Genomic DNA, 13,464 nt, shown 5'->3' on the forward strand with positions numbered 1-13,464 from the left:
ATGTCCTGTGTGGTTACTACAACTAAAATCATCCTCCTTTTTATGACAAGTATTTCTTCCTTCCTTATTATTAACACTGCATCCATTTTCTGGAAAATCTATCCTCAATGCCAAGCCAGCAGCTGCTTTTGTGAACACCAAAATAAATTATTTAGGGTCTCTGAAAACATTTTAAGTAGCTCCTGTCACTTCCATATAATAGGATCTACATGTCCCAAAAGCTTTAGAGGGATGAGATTATCTTATCTGAACTTTCTACCAATTTCTAGCCAATTATTGCTTCAGCTAGGTACCAGGTAGTAGAAAATCAGGCTTGAATGCCACATTTCAATTTGGCAAACAGCCTCAAGCATTAAATATCTCACTTCAAAAGCAAAAGACAAAATCAAGGCAAAGTACTAAAATGGTATTAATGTTAGTGGATGCTTACCTGAGCAAATGTCAGTGTGGGTGTGCAGGAGAGAAAAGCGGATTCCAAAAATTAGTTAGTAATTAGTCAGTTTCTCAGTTTATTGAATAAAATTTACCTGTATGCCATCCAATAGTTTGCTCATACACCAGAAACTATCAGCTTCTATATTCCGCTGTACTGTCTCCGACAGGTTTGTTACATCAAAATTTTCCACATCTTCTTCTGCAATTGTAAAATGAGAAAGAAAATTAGCTCAGAGATAGCAAGAATGGCCGATGTTGGAGTCTGAGATAACAGTGTGGAGCTGGAGGAACAGAGCAAGCCAGGCAGCATCAGAGGAGCAGGAAAGCTGACGTTTTGAGTCAGGACCCTTCTTCAGAAACGGGGGATGGAGAAGGGAGCTCTGAAATAAATAGAGAGGAGGGGTGAGGCTGGGGAAGGTAGGTGGGACGGTGATACGTGAGCGCAGGTAGGTAGTGGTGGGGATTGGTCAGTGATGTGGGAGGAGTGGATAGGTGGGAGAGAAGACGGACGGGTTATACCAGGTCAAGAAGGCGGTGATGAGAGGGAGGGTTGGTCATGGGATGAGACCGGGGGTGGGGAGATTTTGAAACTAGTAAAGTCCACATTGAGACCATTGGGTTGTAGGCCCCCAAGGTGGAATATGATGTGCTGCTCCTCCAGTTTCCGGGCGGTCTCACTGTGACACTGGAGGCAGCCCAGGATGGACATGTCATCCAGGAAGTGGGAGGGGGAGGTGAAGTGGTTCGTGACTGGAAGGTGTTGTCGTTTGTTGCGAACAGAACACAGGTGGTCTACAAAGCAGTCTCCAAGCCTCCACTTGGTCTCACCGACGTAAAGGAGGCTAAATCAGGAGTAACGGATGCAATCGACCACACTGATAGATGTGAAGGACAACCTCTGTCTAATGTGGAAGGTTTGTTTGGTGCCTTGAGTGGAAGTGAGGCGGGAGGTGTAGGGGCAGGTGTAGCACTTCCTGCCATTGCAGGGAAAGGTTCCCTCTCATCCCCACTTCCTTGAGCTGACACAACCTGTCCATCTTCTCTCCCACCTGTCCGCTCCTCCCACCTCACTGACCAATCCCCACCACTGCCTACCTACACTCACCTCTCACCATTCCACCTATCTTCCCCAGTCCCACCCCTCCTCTCTATTTATTTCACAGCTCCCTTCCCCCTCCCCCATTTCTGAAGAAGGGTCCCGACCCAAAACGTCAGCTTTCCTGCTCCTCTGATGCTGCCCGACCTGCTGTGTTCCTCCAGCTCCACACAAAGAAAATTAGCTTCCTCCTGCTTAATTTATATTTAGCTTTTCATAAATATATCTCTATTAGCACAAACTTATTGTAATGTAATTAATAGGTTCACAACACTTAGCAGTCTAAACATCAAGTACATGTGTAGTTCAGCAGCCGTTTTATTTAAAGTATGTAACTAAAACACCCAAACAGCTTCAAAATAATTGGGACTTTTCTATTTCATTTCCATTTCTATAGAAGAAAAGGCAGTGGGGTGTTCCCCAAACCCTCGATTTGTGAAGTGCAATATTTAAATGACTTGCAACAAACTTTGGTTTATTGAAATATTCAACCTGGGGTATAATGAAGGAATCCATACAAAGAAGAATACAAGAAAAAAGGTACAGAAAACAGAAAAATGTAGTTACAATGATGGACTATTTAATATCAATAAGATATTAGTATTAATTCAAGTGGAGTCCAATAAAGTTCATGTCCATTGGAGGTCCTTTCAATTGACTGCACACAATAGTCCTTTTCATAGGTGTTCAAATATTGTCAAATTGCAGTCGAAGTTGCAGCAGTTGTCACCTGGGAAATGGTTCACTTTGCATGTGAAATACAGGTTTATTTCTAGAAAATTAGACTCCTGGGAGAGAGGTCGAGATTACAGACAGGCTTAGCTGAACTTGGAATTGTTTTTTATGTTGACTGTTCTGGTGTTAAAAGCAAACAAAGGGAAGAAGTCAAAAATATAGGAGCGAAGAGCAGGAAGTAGGCCATTTGACTCTTCGAGCCTGCTCCACCATCCAATATGATCATGGTCGACCCTCCAAGCTCAATGCTACCATCCTACTTTATCCCAACACTCCTTGATGTCTTTAATACCTATATATTTCTCTTTTCCTTGAATATATTCAGTGACTTGGTCTATACAGCCTTCTGTGGCAGAGAATTCCACCTTCACTTTCACCCTTTCAGTGAAGAAATGTTTTCCCAACTCAGTTCTGAATGGTTTATCCCTTATCCTTATACTATGTCCGCTGGTTCCAGACACCCCAAATGGGGAAGTACCCTCCCTGCATCCACTCTGTCCAGTCCCATTAGAATTTTCTACATTTCAAACCAATCCATTCTCATTGTTCTAAACTCTAGTGAATACAGTCAAACCAATATCTCCTCACAGGACAGTCTTGTTGTCCCCAATAAAAAAATATTTAATGGTGATTCAAACAAAAAAAAATTCTGATTGGGACCAAGGGACTGTTTTGGCATCGTGGTCAAAACCAAATGTAGTTTGTCATAGATAAATGAAGCTGTTACTGCCATCAAATGTAGAAGGTGCTTCAACGGTTTCCTTTGTTGAGTACTGGGTGAGGTAGATATTTTGTCTACTATTCCTTTGTAGTGAATTAATTATCTTCATACAAATGGAAGTTGTCACAAACCAGAGAAGTAAGTTGGCTTTTGCCCTAGTAATTACTAGAAATTTATAGGAGCAGCAATCTTGCCTATTCTATATTTGATGAAAGCCATCTTTGTTGGACTGTCAATGTATTCTTAGAAACAGTCACTAAATGTATATAGATCTCTACTAAAGTTGGTTTTTAATCATTTGTGACACTTCGTCTCTGCTTTTAACTCAGTTCAGCCTTGACAAACAATGTACAGGGCATTGCAACTGCTTCCATACCTATTTTTACATGGGAATTGGACAGTAACCTGCAGTCAGAAAAAAGATGTGAGATGATGCAGTGGAAGAAGTGACAAGACAAGGGAAGAAGGCAATGAATGGCAGGACACTCGGAAGCTCAGAAAGATCTCTCAGTCCTTGTCCACAGACCCCTAAAGGTGGCAGGACAGGTTAATAGGGTAGTTAAGGCAGTTTATGGGACACCTGCTTTTATCAGTCATGACATGGATTATAACAGCAGGAAGGTTATGTTGGAGCTATACAAAATTTTGGCTAGGCCACTGCTGGAGTACTGCATGTAGTTCTAGTCATCGCATTAAAGGAGTATGATTACACTGGAGGGGGTCCAGAGGAGATTCACCAGGATGTTGCCTGGGATGGAGCGTTTTAGCAATAAAGAGCGTCTGCATAACCTTGGGTTGTTTTCTTCAGAGCAGAGACGCGTGTGTGTTTGTGCGCGCGCGCAGAGGGGGGTGGGGGGTGGGTGGCAGCAGGGGGTTCCTTAATTCAGGCATATAAGATTGAGGGGTGGGTAGAAAGTAACCATTCCCCTTAGTTGAAAGGGTAATAACAAGGACTATAATTTTTTAGATGAAAGGCCGAGGTTTAAAGGGGACATGAGGAAAAAGTCTTTTCACCCAAAGGATGGTGGTGGGAATCAGAAATGCATTGCTTGGGAAGACAATTGAGGCAGAAATCTCACTCTCTTTCAAAAGTACTTGGATGAGCACTTGAAATGATGTAACACTCATGGCTGTAGGCCTAGTGCTGGAAAGGGACTCTCGTGTAAATTTAAAATAGTTTAGTTGGTGCAGACGTCATGGACCAAAGGACTACTTCTGTACTGTACGATTCTATGAACGTTCCTCAGCTCCCCTCAGCCATCAATGCTTGGTGCCTGGATTCCAGTCTGTGGCTGTCAACATCTCCAGCATATAAAATTTCACAGATACGAGTCATCAAACAAGTTGGTCAGGTCTGATCATGAAAATTAATTAGGTCTCTTGACAGTGATATTGAGCAGACAATAGGAATAATTCTAATGAAAGGTCATTGAGCTAAAAAGTCAACTGTTTCTCTCTCCAAATGCTGCCAGACTTGCTGAAATTTAAAAATAATTAATGATGGAAATATTAAGTAGGAATATTTTTCCATCACCGTCATATTCTTTCTCACCATCATGGTCCACCCCAACATTGAAATAACTATGCAGTGTGAACTTCCTCTGCTATGGATTCTGTGGTATACTTGAAATTGTCCACTGTCTCTACTTTTGATGTGTTTTTAAAACTTATTCAAGTTTTTAAAATTCTTATTGTAAACCTTCACACAAACCCCGCATGTTTTGGTTAGTGATGGCAGATGCATTGTGTAAGCAGATAAAATGAAAAATCCAGATCACGTCACTATCAAAATAATTATGGAATTATTTGGAATCTAAACTGATTTATACTGAGCCATTAAACAGATTGTCTCTCAGCAACTGTTTGGCCACTTATCTTTCTAGCTAAAGGATAATAAGGAAGCAAAAAACAGTAAAAGATGATATTCAGGTTGAGTCTGAAATCTGAATTTTAGCATAAAGTGGAGAAAATTGGTCACAGTACTGGTTCTGCACTGCATGAAAATAATGACACCAGGATGTTGCAGAAATAAGCTACAAAGAAGACAGCCATCTACAAATGCCATTGTACATAATTTGAACTATTTCAAATCAAAATCAAAAGCAAACAGCAAGAATTTCACTCCTTTTACTGAAAAAAGTCAGCCATTTCTACGTCATCTTTCTTAATTAATCTTGAACACAATACTGTTCAGAGGAAGAAAAACTTGTGCATTTCCCACCAACCTTTTCTTTTGCAGTTGCAAAAACCACTAGTTTATTGTAATCCAAATGGCAAGCAGGCCTACATTACTATTGCAGAATATTGGGCAAACAGTATCCCTGTTGCTTGTCATATTTTGGTTGATATTAATTTCTTTCTTTGGCTATAAAGCCTCACGAAAATTCAATGTAGCAGAATGAGTGATACCCATGAAGGAAGAGAAGTGTCTAGATTCACCCAGTCCCTTCTGTCTCTATGTGAAATAAAAGAAAATCTGTGTTATATACTGCATCTTTAACAACCTCAGAAACCCAAACTATTTCACAACTAATAAATTACTTTGGAAGTATCATCACTGCTGTGTTATATGCAAGCACTATAGCAAATTTACTCACAGCAAGGTTCCAAAATAAAACTGAATCAACAGAAAAAAAGAGCTTGCATTTAAACAATGGTTTTCATGACCTTAGGATGTCTGAAGTGCTTTACAGACATGAAGTACTTTTGCATAATTATAATAAAATAGTAAAAAAAACTGTGATTACAGGAGATCTGAAACAAACAAAAAGCAAAGTGCTGGAGAAACTCAGCAGATCTGGCAGCAGCTGTGAAGAGAAAAAAACAAAACTAACATTACGAGTCCAGAGACCCTTTGTCAGTACACTTGTAGTTGCTGCTGTAACATATGAAAAATGGCAGTCAATTTACAATGTCCCACAAAGGCAACATGAATATGAGTTAGTGGCAAAAACAAAGTTGCTGGAAAAGCTCAGCAGGTCTGGCAGCACCTGTGGAGGAGAAAACAGAGTTAACGTTTCGGGTCCGGTGACCCTTCCTCAGAACTGATGGTGGCTGGGAAAACGTCAGTTTATATGCAGAAAATAGGGAGGTGGGTGGGGTAGGGAGTAAACGATAGGATAGAGCCAAAGACAGAGAAAGACAGTTGGACAGACAAAGGAGTTGCTAACGATCAGGCTGGGAGGGTGAATAGTTGTTAATGGGGACAGTTAGTGACTAACAACAGGGGGTGTGTAATGGCAGGCTATGTGGTAACAAGGCCTGGTGTGTGGGTGGGGGGCTGGGACATGGGAGAGTTTAGGCCCTAAAATTATTGAACTCAATATGGAGTCTGGAGGGCTGTTGGGTCCCCAAGCGGAAAATGAGGCGTTGTTCCTCCAGCTTGCGTTGGGCTTCACTGGAACACTGTAGCAAGCCAGAGACAGAGATGTTGGCCAGGGAGCAGGGTGGTGCATTGAAGTGACAGGCAACAGGTAGTTCAGGGTCTTTATTGCGAGCAGAACGTTGTTTTTAATGAGTTAGTGGCCTTGTTTGAGGCACAAGTATTATGAAGTCAGGAACGCAGACAGCCAAACCAAATCAGCACTTCTACCTCGCTTCATGACACAGTAAAATGAAAACCTTCAAAGACAATCAAAATTGACCCCAATGGTTCCTAAACAGGCTTTTGAATAATCAATCCCAGAGTCTGCAAATAATCAATTTCAGACACCAGTTTATATCTTAAACAAAAGACTTAGCATTTTATTAACAAGACAGTAACATTAGTAGAGTAAAATTCAACAAAGTAATCTAATTTGCCTGTGCCTTAAACCTCAAATCTTAGCTTTCAGCCCCATGCAAACAAAAAAAAACAAACACGGAGTTAAGGGATAAATAAAAGAAAATAACAAAACTGGCCAGATTACTTCAGTGGTTTTCACAACATATTGTTCCAGAGGCACAGATGATGGTTTCTTCCTGGATTTTCTGAAGATGTCGATCAGAGTCACCTTTTCAGTTCACTCTGATAAAAGCTATGATACTTATAACTTAGTTTTCTATTCGCTGAGCTTCCAAGAGCTACTCATGGGAGGTTAGGCAGGGAGCTTTAAAATCTTTGTGCTGTAGCGTTAACAGATTAATTTTTTTTAGAAACATAAAACACTGTCCAAAACCCAATTCAAACCCTGTCCACTCCCTGACAGACTGACTGTCTCCTCCATAAGATCCCAATTACCATTCAACACCCGCCATCTGCTTGAGCATAACGTCTTTCCCAGACTTGCCGGAACCAATTCCCAGGTACTGACCTCATTAATAGCGAACTTTCTATGTAAATATAATGTTCTTGGTGAGTGACAAAGTGTCTGCAGAACCTTCTAATTAGGAACCAACCTGTAATTAATTCCAGGCCTGGCCTCAAAAATAATCAAAAGCTTGTTTGGGTTGCTTTCCTTTTAACATGCTGTTACCCAGAGTCCAAAAGTCATCTTTAGTTCTCAGTTTCCAATTCACAGCTCTAAACCAAAATTGATAAATGAATAAAACAAAATTAATGAGAAATCAGTGAAGGCTCAAACGGCATTGGTTTACATATTGAGGAGCAACAGAAATAATGACACAGAAGCATCTACATTCACGTTAGGGGCAGACGGTGTCATAGTTTAGCTACTCATCCAAAAGATTGGGTTAGCAGAATAAATGTTTTGAAAAAACTAGAACAATTCTACTACATTTTTTTGATTAGTTACATTTAGGTTTCCCACCAAAGACAACGCCATGCTTCATTGTGTACAATTCTTCAAATATATCCCTGCTATTCCCGGAGTCATTAAAAATGTTGAAGATTTTATACAAGTTCGTAATTTTCTTTTCTATTAGATCCAGGATAACTGAAGGCATTGACCAGGTTTCTGTACTTAACAAGAATTGCTGTGTCTTACAAATTAATAGATTTTGGCTACAGAAAAACTATGAACTGGTGACATAAAACTCTAACAGTTAAAACTTGAGCCCCTTGCAAAACTCACAGTACACATTCATAAAATCAGACAAAAAAGCATTGGTGTTACGGCTGAAAGGAAAACTTGCGAAGGCAGTTGAATGGCGCCTGACCATAGGGCAAAGTAAGATGACTCTCTTCTTAAACCGCTCTTCTTTGGTTTTTTTTTTACATTTTCAACTTTTATTTCTCTTTCTTTTGAGTATTTAGGCGTACAATGTCAATTTCACACAATACAAAGTCTTTAACCAGTAAATCAAAAGTAATACACCATTTTACCTTCCAGAGGTCTGAAGATCTCTAGCAATATTGCTCAAACCCACAAGGCTGTTTGTCTACCCAGGAGGAAATCATACAATTATTGGCAGGGAGGTGGCCTTGGTCATCCACAGCTGGTCACAACTTGTTGCCAGCAAAATCTTACTTTGTGCTCACCCCAGGGTTACAGTCCGTCTGCAACTAACTTCACCCCACTGGTTGTAAAGATCACTTAAAATTAGTTTCAGTAACTTGCTTTTAAAACATTTAGCAATCTCTTCTGTAATCCTTGGTTTTAAAACATCCTGCCATTTCAGTCCCCAATCAAAAACGCAGTAAAATAAGAAGTTAGAGTCCTTATAACAGACAGCCAGGTGGACTTAGTTTAAAATTACTATTTGAAAGACATGTCTCCAAAAATGCAGCATTCCTCAGTTCTGAACAATGGAGATTTAACCAACAACCTTCATCTGTTGAGGTAATAGTAATCCTACCGAACTACGCTTTTACTCAATGAAGTGAAACACAAAAAGGCTACAGGCATGGGTGAATCAGGAATCCTATTTATTTAGGAGCTTTATGTCTTGTAGTTACCCAACTAAAGTTCATTCCCAAAACCTATAGAATAGGTGGGAAACAGAATAGGTCAGTAACTATCTGCACATCATAATCATGTTGCTGGTCTCAAAGTTTCTCTTAATGGAAAAGTCAGTAGAATGGCAAATTGCTATTCAGTGGTAAAGAGTCAGGCAGCAAAGCATGAATGTGGAGACGCTCAAGTTCTACTCGGACAAAGCAGCCCACTTAATTGGCACACCCATAATCACTCCCTCCCTCTGTGACCATCACACAGTAGCCGTTTGTACCAGCTATAAGTTGCACCTTCCTAATACACAGTCACAGCCATCTAGAATGACAATGGCACCAGTTATGTGGGAACAGTGCCATCTGCAAGCTCCCTTCAAGCTACTCATCATCCTGACCTCAAATTATATTGCTGTCCCTTCAAAGTCACTGGGTCGAAATCCACAAACACCCTCTCTAACGGCATTGTGGGTCTACAAACATCAAATCACAGGAGCAGCATTCACCACCATCTTCAATGGCAACTAGGGATTAATGGAAAAAAACAAAAAATGCTAGCTCAGCCAGTGAAACGCATATCCCACGAATGAATGAAAAAATTTCCGAAAGTCAGAATGGACATTAACATGAAGTTAATCTTCACAATGCTCAAGTTTCCAACCTAAGTTATACTGAGTGAACACAATGGTGTCTCACCACAGCACAGAAGGCAATACTGGAAGGCACAGTCATATTCATTGTTGTTTGCATCTCCCAAGAACTGAGGTCTACTGAGTGGGCATAAAACATTGATAGACATGTGCATGTATTCCTTTTGACCCAAAAACATTTCAGACTAAAAGGGCAAAGGAATATTTAAAAAGGAGACATTGACATGCATCTTTGCTAAAAGAAAATGTGATCCCATAGCTCTGAGACAACAGTGATATATCAGCACACATGGCTGCATCAATATTTGTTTAATATGCAAGAATGATTTAATGTCTTGTAAGTTCTAGAATTGCTAAAGTTGTTTAAAATGTTTTACAATCGGAAACCATATCTTTTCTAATAAAAACAGAAAAGTAAATAATTACATTGAATATACCATATGCGTTTAACAACTGTTTATTTGCTAACTTCAGTTCAAAATGCCAGAAATTTGGAAAATATTTACTTATCATTGATCCACTAATTAAAATGACAAAGATTTAATCATTTCTAAAAAGATACAAGGTGCATTTCATATTATAGTTACAGGCCCACTCAAATGGTTCAGGAATTGCACAATAATTGATTGTGTACGTAAGCAAAGCCTTCTTTCTTGGGAGCAAGAATCCTACTTTTAAAGCCTTAAAAAATATACTGATTCAAAGACACAAAAAATACAACTACCTCTACAGACAATTAAGTCAGTCAAGTAAGCTTTCACTTTCTTAAAAAAAAAATTCCAGGCCACAGGTGCCTTATTCAGAGAAACCTATTAACTGCCTATAGAACAGAAGCACTACAGTTAAAAATGATAATTTACTTAGTTTGTGAAAATTGGATATTTCTACACTGCTTTGGAACCAAAAGGAAAATACTGCAAATATTGGAAATCTGAAAGAAAAGCAATAAGTGCTGGAATTACTTAGCAGATCTTGTATTACCCAAGGAGAGTAACAGAGATTATGGTTCAGGTCAATAAACATTTTTTTGATGCAGAGTTGGCAAAAAAGCACTTTGTATTTGACGAATGTGAAATTTATCCAGAGCTAAATATCATATTCCTGCGTTTATTTTTAAACTTTTTTTAAAATTTTTAAACAGTAAGTTTTTTTAAAATGTGAAAGAACCTTAGTAGTTTTTACTTCCTGTTTTGTGTCTACGAGAAAACTTCATTGTGTCCAGTTCTGGTCGCCTCACTACAGGAAAGATGTGGAAGCGTTGGAAAAGGTGCAGAGGAGATTTACCAGGATGTTGCCTGGAGTGGAGGGAAGGTCTTACGAGAAAAGGTTGAGAGAGCTAGGGCTTTTCTCTTTAGAATGACGAAGGATGAGAGGTGACTTGATAGAGGTGTACAAAATGATCAGAGGTATAGATAGAGTGGACAGCCAGAGACTTTTTCCTAGGGTGGAGGTAGCTGTTACGAGGGGGCATAGTGAGTGGAGGTAGATATAGGGGAGACGTCAGAGGTAGGTTCTTTACTCAGAGTGGTAGGGGGCGTGGAATGCATTGCCGGAGAGGGTAGTGGAGTCGGCCTCATTGGGGCATTTAAGCAGCTATTTGATAGGCATATGGATGATAGTATATACAGATAGACCTCAGGTTTAGGGTAAAAGTTCGGCACAACATTGTGGGCCGAAGGGCCTGTACTGTGCTGTACGGTTCTATGTTCTATAACTGGCTGCTTATCTTATTTAGTGTCCACACTGCTGCTGTGCTCCAAGAGACTCTCTTCATCGGTCTTCAGATTCTGACTGGTGTTGAGAAAGATAAAGTTTGTGCTACAGTGATCATTAGACTTTTACTGCTAATGTTGAAGAAAGATGTTTATTAGAATAGCTACATCACCACTGACCACAAAAAAAAATACACAGCATTTACACTGCTCCCTGGCGCTTCTAGTAAGATACCATATCAGAATAAGTTCTCATTGTGATCCCTTTTAATAGATAAACACTTCATTCATTAGCATTAATGCAAAATAAATGCTTAATTTCCCATTTCAAGAGTCCAGGGTCGCTATTATACAATCTCTGGTCAAATGGAGCAGCAAGACAAAACAAATCTCCTTGTATAATATGCCTTCATCCCATCTTGAACAAAACCCTCTTCCTACTGCAGCAGTATGACATTATCAATGTCAATCATCCTGTGGTTTACCTGAATTAGACTGTCACTAAATGTCCAATCCATGGGAAATGTCACAACGTGAGTTAATGCTTAGTGGAAAATGAATTGAGATTGTCCAAAATGTTTTCACAAAGTACCTATACCAGCATGATCATTTTTGACTGGATTGTAATGCTGATGAAAAATCAATGCTAATCGACCAGCACTATCTACTTATTGGTACGAGTTAACTAAAAAGAAACTAACAGGATAAAACTAGTCTTCAACAACATCACCAAAACAGACAATAGCAAATCAGCATTCTGCATTAGAATGCTTTGAATATTACTCTTTTACACTGACTGCAAAGAAAATTGAGCACTGTCAAAGCAGATTGCTAATTTGCTATTGCATGTTTTGAGTTTCCATTAGAAAACAATTTCACCACTTAAAACTCACCTCTAATGCATTTGAAAAAAAAAGGTAAATTAGCATTTATAAAGTGCCTTTAACATCATCAAAATATCCTAATGTGCCTTCCAGGCACTGAGGTGCTCCTGAAGTACAACTGCTGGTATGATATGCATGCTCTGCGTGAAGGCTGGATCTTGGCTCATTGTCTGAGGATGATCCTCCGGAATCATTGTCTTGGCCGTTATTTTGTGGCAGCTGTAGTTTGCTATTGCTTCTACTCTCAAGGACAGGGTAAAGAAGTAGGTCCCACTGCTACATTAGTCAAACCAAAATCAAACATCCATACAAACATTGAATTTAAGAGCAGGAGTAACTATTTATCCCTCAAGCGCACTTCCTCCCTTTGATAAAATCAAGACTAATATGATAGTGCCTTCAGCTCCACTTTCCTATTTACCTCTTATACCATTCAACTTCCCTTTCAATTAAGAATTTATCTAACTCAGCCTTAAAAATACTCATTGCCCCTGCCTCCACTGCTCCCTTGGAAACAGAATTCCAGAAACAATCCTTAAAAGGGAAAAAAAAATTCTCATCTCTGTCTAACATGGGAGATCCCTGATTTCTAAACCTGTGTCTCCATGTTTTAATCTCTCCCAGATGGGGAAACATCCTCTCACTGGCCACCATGTCAATTACTCTCAGGACATGATGTATTTCAATAAAATCATATTAGTCATTTGGCAGTACAGAACTTAAGCACTGCCAGAAAAAGGCACACTTTGTCAAAGCTTTTTAAACTCGCAGTCATCTCGGCATTTCGCAAGAATACAAGATCAATGAAAAAGTCAAAATTCATACTGTCCTCATACTACCAACTGTAAACTTGTATTCACTAGTCAGTACGTACATTGTGTTTTCTACAGGTCCACAGGCTACAAGATTGTCTTTTTCAGAAATACAGCCTGAGGAATTTGCTCACCATACAAACTCCATTCAGAAATAAGGTGCAATTAAACCACCCTGCTGTATAATTGCACCCTTGATCAGATAATTCCTCACTGTATATCGTGCAAATTCATGCAAGTCGCTAACTCTGAAAAGTACCCAGTCTACCTCAGGTTATCCTTGAAGAACAAGGCATCTCAAAAGTTTTAGCAACAGGTGAAGTGGACTGTTTCATGCTGCTAGTATGTGTGTTTGTCGCTAACAGGATGTTGCCATCAAGCTAAAATGATGGTCTAGTTGCACATAAATAGGTATCGTGGTATGTGAATTTCCTGGTGGAATGTCAGGTGTAAAGGCTGTATGTCCCAAAGACTGGCAGGTCGTATCAGACAACATATCACCTTTGAGGTGTGCAATGAGCAAAGCATTGACTGTATCCGACTAGCTCACGTATACAAGACCCACAACACAATGTCTAACATTAGATGTGAT

The 13,464-nt window shown here is 39.6% G+C and overlaps 1 protein-coding gene across 4 annotated transcripts in view; it reads right to left on the bottom strand.

Annotated features, from left to right (window-relative positions):
* tbc1d22b (TBC1 domain family, member 22B) overlaps positions 1-13,464 on the bottom strand; it is a 1,108,217-nt gene that overhangs the window by 111,132 nt on the left and 983,621 nt on the right. For all 4 annotated transcript variants that reach the window (XM_048611941.1, XM_048611940.1, XM_048611939.1 and 1 more), the window contains one exon: positions 528-634. In XM_048611941.1, the coding sequence (XP_048467898.1) occupies positions 528-634 (107 nt within the window). The remainder of the gene's footprint in view (positions 1-527; positions 635-13,464) is intronic.

Source organism: Rhincodon typus, chromosome 25 (genome assembly GCF_021869965.1).
Source record: "Rhincodon typus isolate 14 chromosome 25, sRhiTyp1.1, whole genome shotgun sequence".
In the NCBI taxonomy this organism is placed as follows: Eukaryota; Metazoa; Chordata; class Chondrichthyes; order Orectolobiformes; family Rhincodontidae; genus Rhincodon; species Rhincodon typus.